This window comes from Thamnophis sirtalis, unplaced genomic scaffold (assembly GCF_051295495.1).
Source record: "Thamnophis sirtalis isolate CommonGarterSnake01/CBP01778 unplaced genomic scaffold, rThaSir2_p1.2 scaffold_3, whole genome shotgun sequence".
Lineage (NCBI taxonomy): Eukaryota > Metazoa > Chordata > Lepidosauria > Squamata > Natricidae > Thamnophis > Thamnophis sirtalis.
The window spans coordinates 170,243,268-170,257,382 of NW_028261383.1; the positions used below are offsets into that span (position 1 = coordinate 170,243,268).

A 14,115-nucleotide genomic window follows, 5' to 3' on the forward strand; every position below is an offset into this window, starting at 1 on the left:
CATGTATACTGTTTTTTTTTTAATCTCTCTTTAAAAATAGGATAAGCCAAGATGGAGAAAATTCTGTAAGAGGTATCCATGTTAATTTCAGTAACCTTAGTACATAGAAACATGAGCTCTGAAGTTCCTGGTCACGTTTCTAGGCCATATATCTGTAAACTAGACTAGTAAAAATACATCGTTAGCGGGGCAATTTTGCAGCACACGGGGGATCCTGTGCAGTGTGAAGATGTCCACAGGCCCAAAAACGTATCCAACAGCCAATCTAGCAGCTGATGCACTCTGGAAAGCAAATGAACTCACATAAACTCTAAATCCATTAATTCTTCCCTCCAGCTTAATGGCTTTACCTGTTGTTCCTTTCACTACCAAAGTGGTAACAGTAGGCTTGACTGCGGACACAGTGACAGGGGTAACGAGTCGTACTCCACCCATAGGGACAGTTCGCAAGAATGTGCCCGGTTGTCCTGGTGCTCCCTTAAGCACTACCTGTGAAAACACACATTTTTTTTTTCACATTAAGCTGCTGAAGTCAAAATGGGGCTTCTAGCATCTCCCAACCTGTCACCTAGCTCACTTGTGTTATGCTTTGCTGTCCGTGACTTGTGGTTAATTTGGGTACTGCTGTAATGATCTTGGCGGGTGTACCAGTGCCAGAGGTCATCACTTTTGTGGTGATAATGGTGATGGGAGACTTAATCCCAGGACTACTAGTAACACCTGAAAATTTAAAAAAACAACAGAATATGAATGCACACGCAATCCTCTCTCCCCTTCTCCAACAACCAGGCTGTGATCTCACTGGTTGCTGTACAACCCAATGGTCCATAGACTGAAACAGGATAACTGCTGTGGCAAATCAAATTCCATTTCTTACCTGTGGCACCTGCTTGCGTAATAATAGCTGACATGGGGATGGTCTTGATAATAGTGGTGGTATTAGGCTTTGTGGTGTTGGGTGACACACTGCTGATGCCCAGGATGGTAGGCTTAGTACCTGTGCCACCTGCCTGAGAGGTGGTGATGATTGTGGTGGGCTTGCCATCTGCTGAAGTCACTAGTTTCAGAATAGTGCCAGCAGGGAGAGGCCCTTTGGTCTTAAGGGGGGGAGAAAAGAAAACACCAAGAATCAGCATAAAGCAGGAAGTCTCAATATTCTTGCATTCCACAAGCAGAAAATATACTAGAGGGGGGAAAAATGGCAGGCAAAGAGGAAGAGGCATATAGGCAATTGAGGTGAGAAAGGCATACACTCTGGGGAGTATCCTAGGACTGGCGTCACATCTGGCATTGTTCCTCCATTGTATGTTCTTACCTGGATTATCTGAGTCACAGGACCAGTTGATGCTTGGCCTGTTACAGCTGATGTCTGGACTGGTTTGGTCTGCACAACAGACATCATTTTTCCCAAATTGGAAATCTGCTCCCCAACAAAGAAAGAGAGAAAGTCTGCTTTAAGATTCCTTCTAATAATATAAAGGGACATGGTCTACTAATTCACTTAGCATTTATTTGACAAGTAAAATATCCATCAATCATTTATGAGTAGCCTGTTAAACGAAGGCATCTGCTCAGCATTAGATAAAAAAGCTGAGGGCTCACTGAAAATGCTCATTTGTTTGAAAAACAAGTCGACAGAAGAAAAATCCCTCCATTTCCAGCATCCTCTCTTAAACCCCTATCAAAAGAATTATGCTTACCAATGCACTTCCTCCAGGCATGGAGATAGGGCTTTTCACCAATGTGATGGTCTTCGTTACCCCACCCACCACAGTTGTCATCACCTGGGCCTGCTGTGCTACGGTGACAGTGCCTGATTTGTGCACGGTGATGATGGGCCGGGTAGGTGTGTTGGTGGTGGATGAAGAGACTGAGGTGCCCACCTGGGCGGCTGCTGTCTTCAGCATGCGGGTGGCTGGGTTGCTCACCTGCTTGTTAAACAAGATCAGTATTAAAAAGAGCATCTTATAAGAGTCTGTGGAGGCAATATGAATTCTGACACCTTTTTATTACAGATTGAACATAAGTCTAACAAATGCAAATCTAGGATCCAAAGTGTTTGTCCTATCCCTTTTGTCCTGTAATAATTCCAACAAAACTGATGATCCATTCATACTATGGGAATATTACTTGTAATATTCATTCATTTCATTTCATTTATTAAATTTATAGGCCGCCCAATCCCTGAGGACTCCGGGCGGCTTATATTGAAAGAAGAAAAAAAAATAGTTTAAAATATACAACACACATACGTTGTAATCGGGGCTGGACCTTAACACTAAGGTCAACAGCCCCAGGCCTGCCGGAACAGCCAGGTTTTTACAGCTTTCCTGAAGGCCATGAGAGTGGGTAAGGTCTGGACCTCTGGGGTAGCTGATTCCACAGGGTTGGAGCAGCCACAGAGAAGGCTCTCCTCCGGGGGCCCGCCAGCCGACACTGACTGGCTGACGGTATCCGAAGGAGGCCCACCCTGTGGGATCTTATCGGCCGTTGGGAGGTGTGTGGCAGTAGGCGGTCTCGCAGATAGGCTGGTCCTGAGCCTTGTAGGGCTTTAAAGGTAATAACCAACACCTTGAATTGTGTCCGGAGACCAATTGGCAGCCAGTGCAGCTCACGGAGGACAGGTGTAATATGGGTGTATCTCGGTACACCCAATATCGCTCGCGCGGCTGCATTCTGGACTAGCTGTAGTCTCCGAACGCTTTTCAAGGGTAGCCCCATGTAGAGCACAATTCAAGGTTTCGGTTATCACCTTTGAAGTGTTTCATGGTACAGGTCAGGTTAACTGAGGAACTGCCTTGCCTCAATGTGATCAGCCCACCCTACTTGATCAGGCAGAAAGGGCATTGTACAATCTCTATTGGTCAGTTTCAGCTCACAGTGTGTGGAAGAAGGGCCTTTCCTGCTGTGGTCCCTGTTCTTGGAAATAATGGGGTGAGGCCTGTCCCCATTGTGTTGGTGCCCTGGAAGGGCTTGAAACCTGACTCCGCCAATTTAGCCTGAGGTCTTCATGGAGCTCATCACTGGAGGTAGTTGGTGTAGTGATTGGGAAGAAACTGCCCTCACACCGATTTTGCCTTTCTGCCTCTTGCCTTTGTATTTTAATATCTTTAATGCTGACATTTTCTGTATTTATGATTTCCTAAGATGTCCCCAGTTGCTTTTCAGAGAAAGATGGGAGGTGTATAAATTTAATAAAGCAAAGAAACATGCCATGGATACTCACCATGACTGGAGAAGAAGCAACTTTAACTGTGGTGGGTAATGTGGTGGTGCCTGGGGACACTGCAACAGTCTTAACTATGGTAGTACCAGCAGGCATACTTAACATAGTGGGGGCTGAGGACGGTGGAATTTTCTGAGTGGCTGCAGCTGCAGCTGCCAGAGCTGCCATGCCACTCATCTGGGAGCTGCTGCCAATCACCTAAGTTTAAGGGAAAAAGTCAGTGACTTAATACCACTAGGATTCCATGAAGATAAAAATGGCAATGCATTAATAAAAAAAAAAATATTATTATTATTATTTCCTTCTTTTTTCCCTTTTTTTTTTTAAAAATCTCTTAACTTTCAATGTACTTGGTTTTAATATACGGTACTCTAGACCAGTGGTTCCCAAAGCTGGCAACTTTAAGACTTGTGGACTTCAACTCCCAGAATTCTCCAGCCAGCAGAGCTGGCTGGAGAATTCTGGGAGTTGAAGTCCACAAGTCTTAAAGTTGCTAACTTTGGGAACCACTGCTCTAGACTGTGTTTGATAAAAAGCTAAGCCGGGTATGGGATCTGGGAAGTCTGAAGGGGGGTAGGGAGGGGGGATCATAGGGGGTAGGGGGGGAGGAGGGAGGGGGGAAACATAGTTTCAATTTTCAAAACAACAAGAATGCACTTGTATACTGTTGCTCCTTTTCTTTTTCTTTTTTTTTCTTTTCTTTCAATTTTAGTATAAAATGCAAATTGAATATACTAATGAATAGCAGAAATACACCGAAGTGAGGAGTAGAGGGAAAGAAGAGGGAGGAGTAGAGAGGGAGTGAGAGGGGAATGGAAGGAGGGTGAGATGGAGGGAGGGGGAGAAAGGAACGTTAGAGGGGGAGGGGAAGTAGAGGAGGGGAATGCTGAAGGGGAGAAATGAAAGTTGGAGGGGGAGAAAGAAAGGGTGTATGGAGGGTTGAAGTGTTATGTTGGTTTTGCATTTTGGAATATAAGAAGAGTTGTGTTTATTGTTTCTTTAATCGCACAGTATATAAGTGATTGTATAAATTGAAAATGAAATAAAACATATATTGATCTAAAAAAAATGGCAATGCATTAATGACATAGACAGGCAAAAGAGGATGAGATGTGATGAATTCTTTCTTCCAGCACAGGTCCCCATCATTCCTGCCTCCACTTACCGTCCCTTGAGTGCTCTGTGTGGGTACCACCATGCGCACCCCAGCTGGCAAAGAAGTCACGGTCACTGGGCCTTTCCCAGCTTGTCCTGCTGACCGCACAGTTACCAGTGGTGCTCCTGTGGTAGCTTGTGGGCCAGTGACCTTCAGCACAGCTGGAACAGCTGCAGAAAGAAAACAAGCAGATGGAATTTTAGACTACATGCACATAAGGGTTGTGTGTGCAAAAATGTTCCAGAAGTACTGTGGGCTTCATATAAACAGAGCATTTATTAATTATTCAAGTAGTCTTTTCCAGCCTTCCAAAGCGGCAGTTGCTTTAAGAATGACATTATGACTTGACAGAGCCACAAAACGGCAAATGATGGCTAAAGCAACACTTCTAAATTAATTTTGATGCATGTGCATCAAAAATATAGATTTCTACCTATTGCAGTTCTGGGGTTTCAAAAACGCTATCCTAGCAAAGTGCAGTTAATTTGGAAACTACTTTTTTTTTAATTGATCCACACCCTTGGCAGGATAAAACTTCAGTAGTAAACCAAATGCTCCAAATTCTAAACAGCTATTCAAATAGTACCACCACAAGCACGAAACACTTCTGGAATTTCTGGAACATCCCATTTGAAGTTTAAAATCTTTTCCCTTTGAAACAATTTGCAGATTACACAATGCATCGTAAGGATAGCTCATCTTTTTCCTCTTACGGAAAAATGTGAAAAGCACCCAGCTGTGTGGCTTTGAATTTGTGGAACACACAAGTAGAAAAATAAAGGATGGCGAGAATATTTGTTAAAATATGAACCTGAAAGTACACTGTGTTCAGTGGAGTTCAACTCCACTCTAATTATTTTGTTCCCTGCTAAAAGGAAATCAATTCTTTTAAGATGATTCTTAAGAAAAGGAATTTCAGGAGACTGACATTAAGGGGGGGAAATGCCATGAAACAGATGCCCCCCCCCCCTTTTGGAAAACTGAAGGTGGTGCTCTTACTAAGCAGGGCTCCTGCTAAGAAGGAAAGTCAGATTCAAGGGCTGTGTACCATTAGCCCAGCTTTTGAAAGTAGAAAATTTCGACTGGAAAATTAAAAAAAAAAAAACTTCTCCCTTACTTTGTGGACGAGGAGTAGCAATGGCAGCTGCCGGAGGAGGCCCTGGCATTGGGCTTGTAGGCACGGTAGGAAGCACCTGGATGGTTGTTGTGGTTGGTGGGGCAGGAGCAGCGGCAGCGGCGGTGGCAGCAGTGGCCGCAGCAACAGCTGTGGTCTGCGGCAGCAGGGTGATACCCATTTGTGCCAAAGGCTGCACGGCAGGGACAGGTGCGGCAGCAGCAGGGGCAGGGCTCTTCGGGGGATTGACAGGCACTGAGGGCACAGGATTAGCAGCTGGCGAGGAGGCAGCTGGGATGTCGTATTTCTGCAGTTGGAGTAAGTAAGTATCCGCAGTTGGGACAGAACCCCAGCTCACTTCCAAGGAGTTGGTGTTGGCACGAACCAGCTGAACCCGTGAAGGGGGTGGAGGTTTCTCTGTGGGTAAAAGAGAACAAGGGTAGATGGTATTAGGAAAATGGCCCCACTGTTATCTGTCACGAGAGTACAAACTCCCACATTCCAGATAAAACAAGTTTTCCACACCATTTTAAACACAACACTTGAAAGGATTCTGATTAGATTGTTTCCCCCTGAAGGTACTGTCACACAATATTGCACCAAAACATTGCTGTTTCCTCCCCAAACATTTTTTTAAAACTTCTTTTGATGGGGTGATAAAGTACCATTTGGGGTACTTTAATTCTCACAGAAGGCCTTTGGCTAAACATGTTTTAAAACCAGGAAAAATAACTTTTCCTTTTGCTTTCTAAAAAGTTTGAGACTGAGAAATTTACAGTTATACTGTTTGAAAAGACAACCCCCCCCCCACAAAACCAAGAAAAGGATACTTATGGAATCTTCTACAATCATTATCAAAGTATTTAATTTAAAAGTTACTTATAGAAAACTTGATATAATACAATCTCAACAGGGCCTAGTTTAGTCCTACTGTTGGATCCTGTTTTAATTTAGACACCCTGCTTTCTTTTTTTGGGATAAGGACAATCGATGTAACACTGGTTTTATCCAGAGTGCACTTAATCAGTGTGAGGCTATAGATCCAAACATTTTGGAGTCTGGGCTTCTAGCAACACAATTCTCCTTAAAAGAATGCAGAAAACGCATCCAGAGCAATGCACTATACTCGGTTCTCATCAGAAATTCCAATATGAAAGCAACATCCACATGTTCCAAAAAAAAAAACCCCACAAGTAGCAATAGCAATAGCAGTGGACTTATATACCGCTTCATAGGCCTTTCAGGCCTCTCTAAGCGGTTTACAGAGAGTTAGCATATTGCCCCCAACAATCTGGGTCCTCCTTTTACCCACCTCGGAAGGATGGAAGGCTGAGTCAACCCTGAGCCGGTGAGATTTGAACCGCTGACCTGCTGATCTAGCAGTAGCCTGCAGTGCTGCATTTAACCACTGCGCCACCTTCAGAAAGATTTCACCTTTCTGAAATCTGTACTTCAGGATGTAATTGGAGCAGCAACATGTTTCACACTTTCCCTACGCAGAGAACCAGTCTGTTCAAATATTGGCACTGCTTATGTTCCCATGACAGATGATGACTCTCAACATATTAAATAATTTCTAAGAAATTAAGAGAGTCGGTTTGTGCAATAATTAAGGTGCCGGCCTAGAAACCAGTAAACTGTGAATTCTAATCTCACTTTAGGAATGAAAGTTGGCCGGGTGACTTTGAGGAAGTCGCTCTATCTTATCCTAACCTACCTCAAATGGTTGTTGTTGTGGGAAAAATAGCAGGAGGAAGGTGTATTAGGTATTTTCACTGCCTTGAGTTACTATAAAGTAATGAAGGCAGGATAAAAAAAATGTAATAAATAGAATTCGGAGAATCCAAACAAACAGCATGAGCCTATCATGAGACTTAACAGACTACAATATCATAGAAGCCTGAGTAACATATAAATGGGTAGATAGTATCTCCGCTGCAGTACTTCTTACCGGTCTCAAGATACCAGAGATCCTTGCAGCAAACCTGGTTGTTCCAGGCTTTACGGTATCCATCACGGCCACTCCAGATGTACAGGCGGGTATTAATGGCCACGGCACAATGCCCTGCACGTGCCCGTGGAGTATTCTCCTCCAGTGTATCCATCAGAATGGGCTCCCAAGCCATGGAGTCTGCATTGGTAGATATATGCACAAAAGGTCAGCTTCTTAGTAGAATAAAGAGCAACTAAAGTTAAAACAGGCATTGCTTTTATAGCCTCCCATACCTAAGTTGAGACAGGCCAGAGTATTTGTGCATTTCCATTCCTTTTCATGTGTAGCCACTTTGACATCATCCATAACAAGAGGCACCCAGCCACCAAATACATACATTCTGCAAAGAAAGAAAGAACAAAAATTAAAATTTGGCTGAAAAATTTGGCTGAAACGTGTCAGGATAGGAGAGGAACTTACTTGTTCCCAATGGTTGTGGCTGAATGCAGACTTCGAGGGAGTGGAGCCACCCCTCTCAGGTTGGGCTTGTTCCATGTCAAAGAATCTAGAGGAAGAAACCATCCCAGAGGTCATTGTTTCCAAAAGGTCCAGCCTCTCAGTCTTCTAAGGCAGTGGTCTCCAACCTTGGCAACTTTAAGACCTGTGGACTTCAACTCCCAGAGTTCCTCAGCCAGCAAAGCTGGCTGAGGAACTCTGGGAGTTGAAGTCCACAAGTCTTAAAGTTGCCAAGGTTGGAGACCACTGTTCTAAGGCACAGTACATATACAAACTGGCTAGCACTTGGACAGAACTAAAATGGTTGTGTCCTAGGACCCGATCTATCTAAAAGCCTGTTTAAAATCTGTCCCCACTCAACTTCGTTGCTTTTACCGATATCAAGTGTCCAGAGATCACCAAGACGACAACCACTCATGCCCCCGTATATGACCAATTTGGACTTTTTGCTGTCTTTTTCTGTGTAGACCACAGCTGTATGGGATTCTCGTGGTGGAGGCAATACACCATAGGTGATGGGAATGTCCCAGGACCCCACACCAGATCCTGGCCGCAGCTCCAAGTTATAGAGGTCATTTAGGTACCTGTAAAAAAGAGAGTGAGAGAACATGTGAAAGCCAGGTGAGAAATTGTAGCACTCTTGTTTTTTTTGTTTTTGTTTTTGCATTTTGTTTTTGATACCACTTGGAATATTTTCTTAAAAACTAGAAAAAAAGGTAAAACAAAAGGGAACATGATTCATTACAACATTATACAAAACTTGTTTCTTTTGATCTAAACTGGCAAAAAGTCAATGTACCTGGGAATGTTATTCTTAGGATCTTCACTGTCATTGGCCAATCCTCCAAAAAGGTAACATTTGTTGCCCACCAATGAGAAGCTATGTCCAAGGCGTGGACATGGTGTGGGCCCATTCTTGGGCATCTTGGCCTTGAGTCTCTTCCATTCCCAACGACTGGCCTAGAATAATAAAGGATCGAAGTATTATCAATCTAAGCAAGCAAGGCAAATTAAGATAAAGAACTAAGTTGGCAAGCACTCACCTGCAATTCGTACAGATCATTGCTGTACTTGCCATATTCAACCATTCCACCAAATACCAGGAGACGAGTCCCATCACAAACAAAACCATATGCAGCACAACCAGGTGGAATGTCTCCACGCACAGCTGGGATGAACCACTGGTTTGTAGCTGGGGAAAAAAAGAAAGAAATATGAAGGACAGCTTACTTTCAAATACAATAGAGCTTCATGTGACAACATTCTGGAAGCAACTCAGGGCTGGACAGTTGGGATTTCACTCTTTCTCTCCTAACTGATACTTTAACTGAAGCTCTACAAAAATCGGAACTATACACACTCAATACAGAAGCTATTTTTGTGTGTGGTGAAAATGAGATGGCCATCATTGCAATTATATTCTTGTTTGCTCTCTCAACTAACAATTCTGCTTTACACCGGATGCTTCAAAAAAAAAAGCAGTCTTTCAGGATAGCTATAATCTAAATTGAGAGGGCATAAAATAAAGGAAGCAGCCTGTGATAGTAAAGGATGTCAGAGAAAAGAAAACCTTCCTTCCTGCTCTGGGACAACTGTCCGGATTAATGCAGCAGATAGCCGTAAGAGGCATGAGCGCCTAACTGTTTACAATAAGCAGGCAGGAGGAAGCAACCTATCAGGAGATGAGAGATGAGGCAGCTGCCAATCAGGAAGCTGAGACCCACCCACTTCTGTCCAGCTCTAGTTACATAGTAAGAGGACTCTCCGAACCACAGGATATCTAGATGCTGTGGCTGACATTAAAAGTGGAGGAGGAAGGCATTACTCCCTTCTGCATGTGCTTGCCAGCCAATATACTGCTTCATTCCACATATTTATTCTTGGACTTAACTAGTTATAGCCCCTTCTGTTTAGCCAGCGTTGTACTGGCACTTACTGGGATTTTGACAGGCCTCCCTAGCACTTCTTCAAACTTTTTTGGGCAAGTACTTGACTTGTTAGTTAGTAAAATATACTTTATATTGTTTGACTCAAGGGCTGTGTTTGCAGCAACACAGCAGTGGCATGAAAGCACTAAAGATACAAAGAGCAGAAATTGGAATTGGAATTTATTGCATTTATATGCCGCCCTTTTCCCCGAAGGGGACTCAGGGCGGCTCACAATCCAAGTCAGGGAAGGGGGTACAGACAAGGGATAAAAAAGACGAACATAACAATATACAATTTAAAAGCAAAAGAATCTATACCGTATGATATTGAATTCAAGAATGCATTTTCTAAGAGGGAACCTTTTACTCATGCAAGAAAAGGAAATGCCAATTTCAAAGAAAAATTAAAACAATACTTTTGTTAAAAGCAAATTTTTCTGCTTTGACTTTTTTTTTAAAAAAAATTGAGTTTGAATTTTTTTTTCAGAATACACAATGAGCCTAAATTTATTATGCCCTTTCTCATTTATGTCTATTTTAAAAGTTCCATAGTTTTTTTTAAAAAAGGTTAGGTTTCAATGACATACAAGTTCATTAACAATGTGAAACCCTGAATTCTTCCATTTAATTCTCAAAGCTAGTATCTTCATTTGTAGCTATCCTCTGCAACTTTACACTGGCAAGGTTACTTTTATCATTTTCCTTACTGACCGAATATATGTCTTAACTTACTGTGGCATGTTACCGGGACTGAAAGCTAGAATGAGGCGGGTAAACCAAGTCCTGTCTTTACCAATCAACCCGCTTTCTCTAGAAAAACTGTGCTAACTCTACTGTCAAACTGGTCTCCTGGAATGTATCCAAAGCAGTCTAGATAAACACCATCAGGCTTGAGACCATCTATTTAGACCTCCCCTTCTCAATTTATAAAGCTTTAACTTTTAGAAGCCTCTAACCTTTAATTAAAAATATAAAGGCTAGGGTTGGCATATATATGTAGGAGCAGAACTTTTTCAATTGGCACTAGAAATAAACCCAGGGTGCTAATTATTTTAGGCAATTTCCAACTAGAATTGAGATTATAGGAAACAAATAGCTTGGTACTCAAGATAAACTGACACCCCCCCCCCCAATTAGCTATAAGGTGAAATGTCCCAGCATTCGCTCCCTACCACAGCATTACTGTCAGCCCCAGTTCAACTGCATTCTTATGCATCCAAGCCAAAGAGGGAAAAACAGGCAAACAAAGAGTTAAAAGCTGTAGCATTCGGAAGTTAAATTTTAGGCGCCAAGTCTTTGGGGAAGAAAAGCTCCTTCTAGCACTGCCCCGCCATCTCATCACATGAGTGCACTTGAGAGTGCATGAGGGGAAAATAGTGTATTAAACACCGGGAGGAGAGAGAACATTACGATGCGAGGCAAAATTGCACGGCTACTCACAAAGCGCCAGGTTAATATGGAAGCGCAAGAACTTTGTGTCCTTAAAGCACCCTGCGCTATGTTCAAAATTGGTTCACAGGCTTCATTGATGGATAGTTCTCTAGATCTCTCCCCCCCCCCATCAAGCTGGCAGAGATCTTTCTCTTTTTGCCAACTATTCATTCCTCCACCTCCCACATTGTTGTGGGACTGATGATGGTTTTGACAAAATAATCCTGAGGAACGCTGCTGATATAGTCTGATTTCGCAAAAAAACGTTGCTTTTAGGTCCTTTCTACAAGCATAAAAAATCATTTCGTACACAAGCTTAAGCACAAAGCATGTAAATCGGGGGGGGGGGGGGGAAGTCTCCAAAGTGAAGGTGCTGGATTCCATCTAATGGAAGCCGTTCCAAGGCACACACATGCCAGTTTATCGCATTGAAAACAGGCTGAAGAAAATTCAAGAGAAACAAGACTTTACCATTGTTTCACCTTTACAGATCTCTCCTCTATCCCTTGTTTCCATGCACCAATCACTTTTGAGAAAATGAAAGCCGTTAAAGCAAATGTCATGAGTCTTATAGAAACTAATATTGAACAGTAGTTGCAGATACTTTTTATTTTCCTCTCTATAAAAGAGGTATTGGAGATCATATCTTCATGGGAGAACTAAATCAACTCTGGGACCAATTAGAGTCGATCTTTCTTTGCCCAATGGACCCAAAGTGGGGTAATGCCCTGGTCCTACCAATACCCTAAATACTGTTGCCCGTTCAGCCTCCCCCCCCTTACCTGTATTATAGACATGCAACTCATCCACGATGCCCTCATTGCCCCCTCCGAAGACCACAATCAGCTCTTTGATTGCCACCGCTCTGTGTCCATGTCGGGGCCGAGGCACAGGGCCTGACCACCCAATCACACGTTTCCAGCGGGGCTGCAGCAGCCCTGCAGCGGCCCCGCCACCTGTTGGGGAGCCCCCACTAGGGACAACAGGAGAGGCCATAGAAAGCACCTCCTAACTCTCAATAAGTATCCCCCCCACCCCCGCTTTCTAGCAACCAGTCCTCTTAAAAACAACAGCAACGGGCTTGTTTAAGGGCTTCCTTATTTCCCCCACAAGCGGCGGCTCAAAAAAAAGATCCCCCCAAGCCACATGCAGTCTACCTCTCTCTCTCTCGAGGAAAGACTCGTTTCGTGGAAGCAACCACCGAAGCTTTTTTTTTTAACTTTCTTCGGAGGACGAGAGCAAACGCAAAAAGTCCTCCCCCCAGTGAGGCAAGGCGCCCCACGGTTCTTCTAACTACCGAGAACAAACCCCCCCCAGCCCCTCACCGCGGGCACCGGGTCACAGCCACCTCTTTGGCTGCAAACAAACTTAATTCGGAGGAGTTGTGAAAAGGAAAAGTTAAAAAAAAAATCCTCCGCTCCTCCCCCCCCCCAAAATTAAAACTCTTGGCGGGACAAGTAGCTGCCCTTTTTTTTTATTTCGTGAGGCAGTCCCAGCTTAGAGGCATATATTCCCCGTTGCTGGAAAACTCCTAAGGCTCCCTTTGCCGATAATGAGTTTCGGTGACCGTATTTCTCCCCCCCCTCCACCACCACCACGACCGGAATTCAGAAATCTCTATGGAGCAGACACCCACCCTTGCAATAAGAGAGGGGGGCTAATACAAAATCCCCCCAATTGCCTCCTGCCTTTTTCAAAACCAACACCAATTCCCCCTGCGAGGGAATTACCCCGCGTGGGGCAGTTACTCCTCCCCCCTCGTAACAGGGCCCCTCTGCCGCCCCCCTCCGGCCCCCGCTCAGAGCCCGGCCCTGGGAGCCGCCATCTTGTGTTGCCCGGACGGAAAATGGCGGCCGCAGAGAGGGAGAAGCCGCCTCCCCTCGTCCCCCCACCCGGCGCGTCTTCCCCGCTGATCCTGCCTACTCCCCAGCCCGGAGTTCTAAGCCAGGGCGCTCTCCGTCCGGCTTCCAAGCGCAACGGGCAGCTCGATCCAGCCCCGCTGTACGGCACCGACGGGCAAGGTACGGGCTCCAGGCGCCTTCACGCCGCCCTGGGAGCCGCCATCTTGCGCCTGTGAGGAGTCTCTCTTCCTCGGCAGCGTCTGGAGGCGGAGCCAAAGCGAGGCCCTCTGTACGGAACCCCTCCCACTAGGGCGCCGCCATTTTCGGTGGGCAGGGCTGCTTGGGCATCGCCATGTTGGGGGACCGCCAAGTCCCTTTCTGTCTTTTGCGATGCGTACGGAGGGGAAATTCTTGGCCAGCTTCACCGCGCTTTTTATTATTATTATTATTATTCGGCCCTCAAGACGGTTGTCAGCGTCTCTCCGGGCTCTAAGCTGTGTAAACTCTCCGAATGTTATGTGTGTGTTTCCATTTTGAATGCAAAACTCCGCCCCTCTTGCATTTTAAAAAAACCAGCTCCACCAATGATCGGCCTCGCCGCTAGTACCGGCCACGAGTGCTTTGGGGGAGGTGCGATACGCCTCCGCCTCTCAGCGAGTGTTTCACTGCATAGCAACGCTTATGGGCGCCGCCATCTTTGGGGGTAAAAATTGACGCTGCGCTCGTTTCGTGGATGCACGTGAATAACATTTATTGGATGCTCGCGTGTCATCCAGCGGTTAAGACAGTACCCGTGACCTACTCATGCTCAGTAATGCACCTGCTTCTATTTTCCGCCAAAGCGATCTTGATTTCGATAAATATTTCTGGTCCTGAATCTTATCCCGAATTTCAAGGAATTAAATAACACGATTCGGAATTAGGCAGGTTTATATAATATCGGGAATGATGATAAAATTCAGGTTTCATG

At 44.7% G+C, this 14,115-nt stretch overlaps 1 protein-coding gene across 2 annotated transcripts in view; it reads right to left on the minus strand.

Moving 5' to 3' along the window:
- The window catches only part of HCFC1 (host cell factor C1), a 31,691-nt gene extending 18,630 nt beyond the window's left edge, over positions 1-13,061 (minus strand). Inside the window, exons 1-15 of one of the 2 annotated variants that reach the window (XM_087710895.1) lie at positions 12,087-13,061; positions 8,989-9,137; positions 8,745-8,905; positions 8,321-8,529; positions 7,910-7,994; positions 7,723-7,829; positions 7,448-7,627; positions 5,500-5,913; positions 4,392-4,552; positions 3,227-3,424; positions 1,701-1,931; positions 1,316-1,420; positions 878-1,097; positions 578-720; positions 351-489 (exon numbers count right to left, since the gene is read on the minus strand). In XM_087710895.1, the coding sequence (XP_087567021.1) occupies positions 351-489; positions 578-720; positions 878-1,097; positions 1,316-1,420; positions 1,701-1,931; positions 3,227-3,424; positions 4,392-4,552; positions 5,500-5,913; positions 7,448-7,627; positions 7,723-7,829; positions 7,910-7,994; positions 8,321-8,529; positions 8,745-8,905; positions 8,989-9,137; positions 12,087-12,300 (2,716 nt within the window). In that variant the 5' untranslated portion in view covers positions 12,301-13,061. The remainder of the gene's footprint in view (positions 1-350; positions 490-577; positions 721-877; positions 1,098-1,315; positions 1,421-1,700; positions 1,932-3,226; positions 3,425-4,391; positions 4,553-5,499; positions 5,914-7,447; positions 7,628-7,722; positions 7,830-7,909; positions 7,995-8,320; positions 8,530-8,744; positions 8,906-8,988; positions 9,138-12,086) is intronic. The other variant, XM_087710896.1, reaches the window with a different exon arrangement.
- Positions 13,062-14,115: the final 1,054 nt, after the last annotated feature.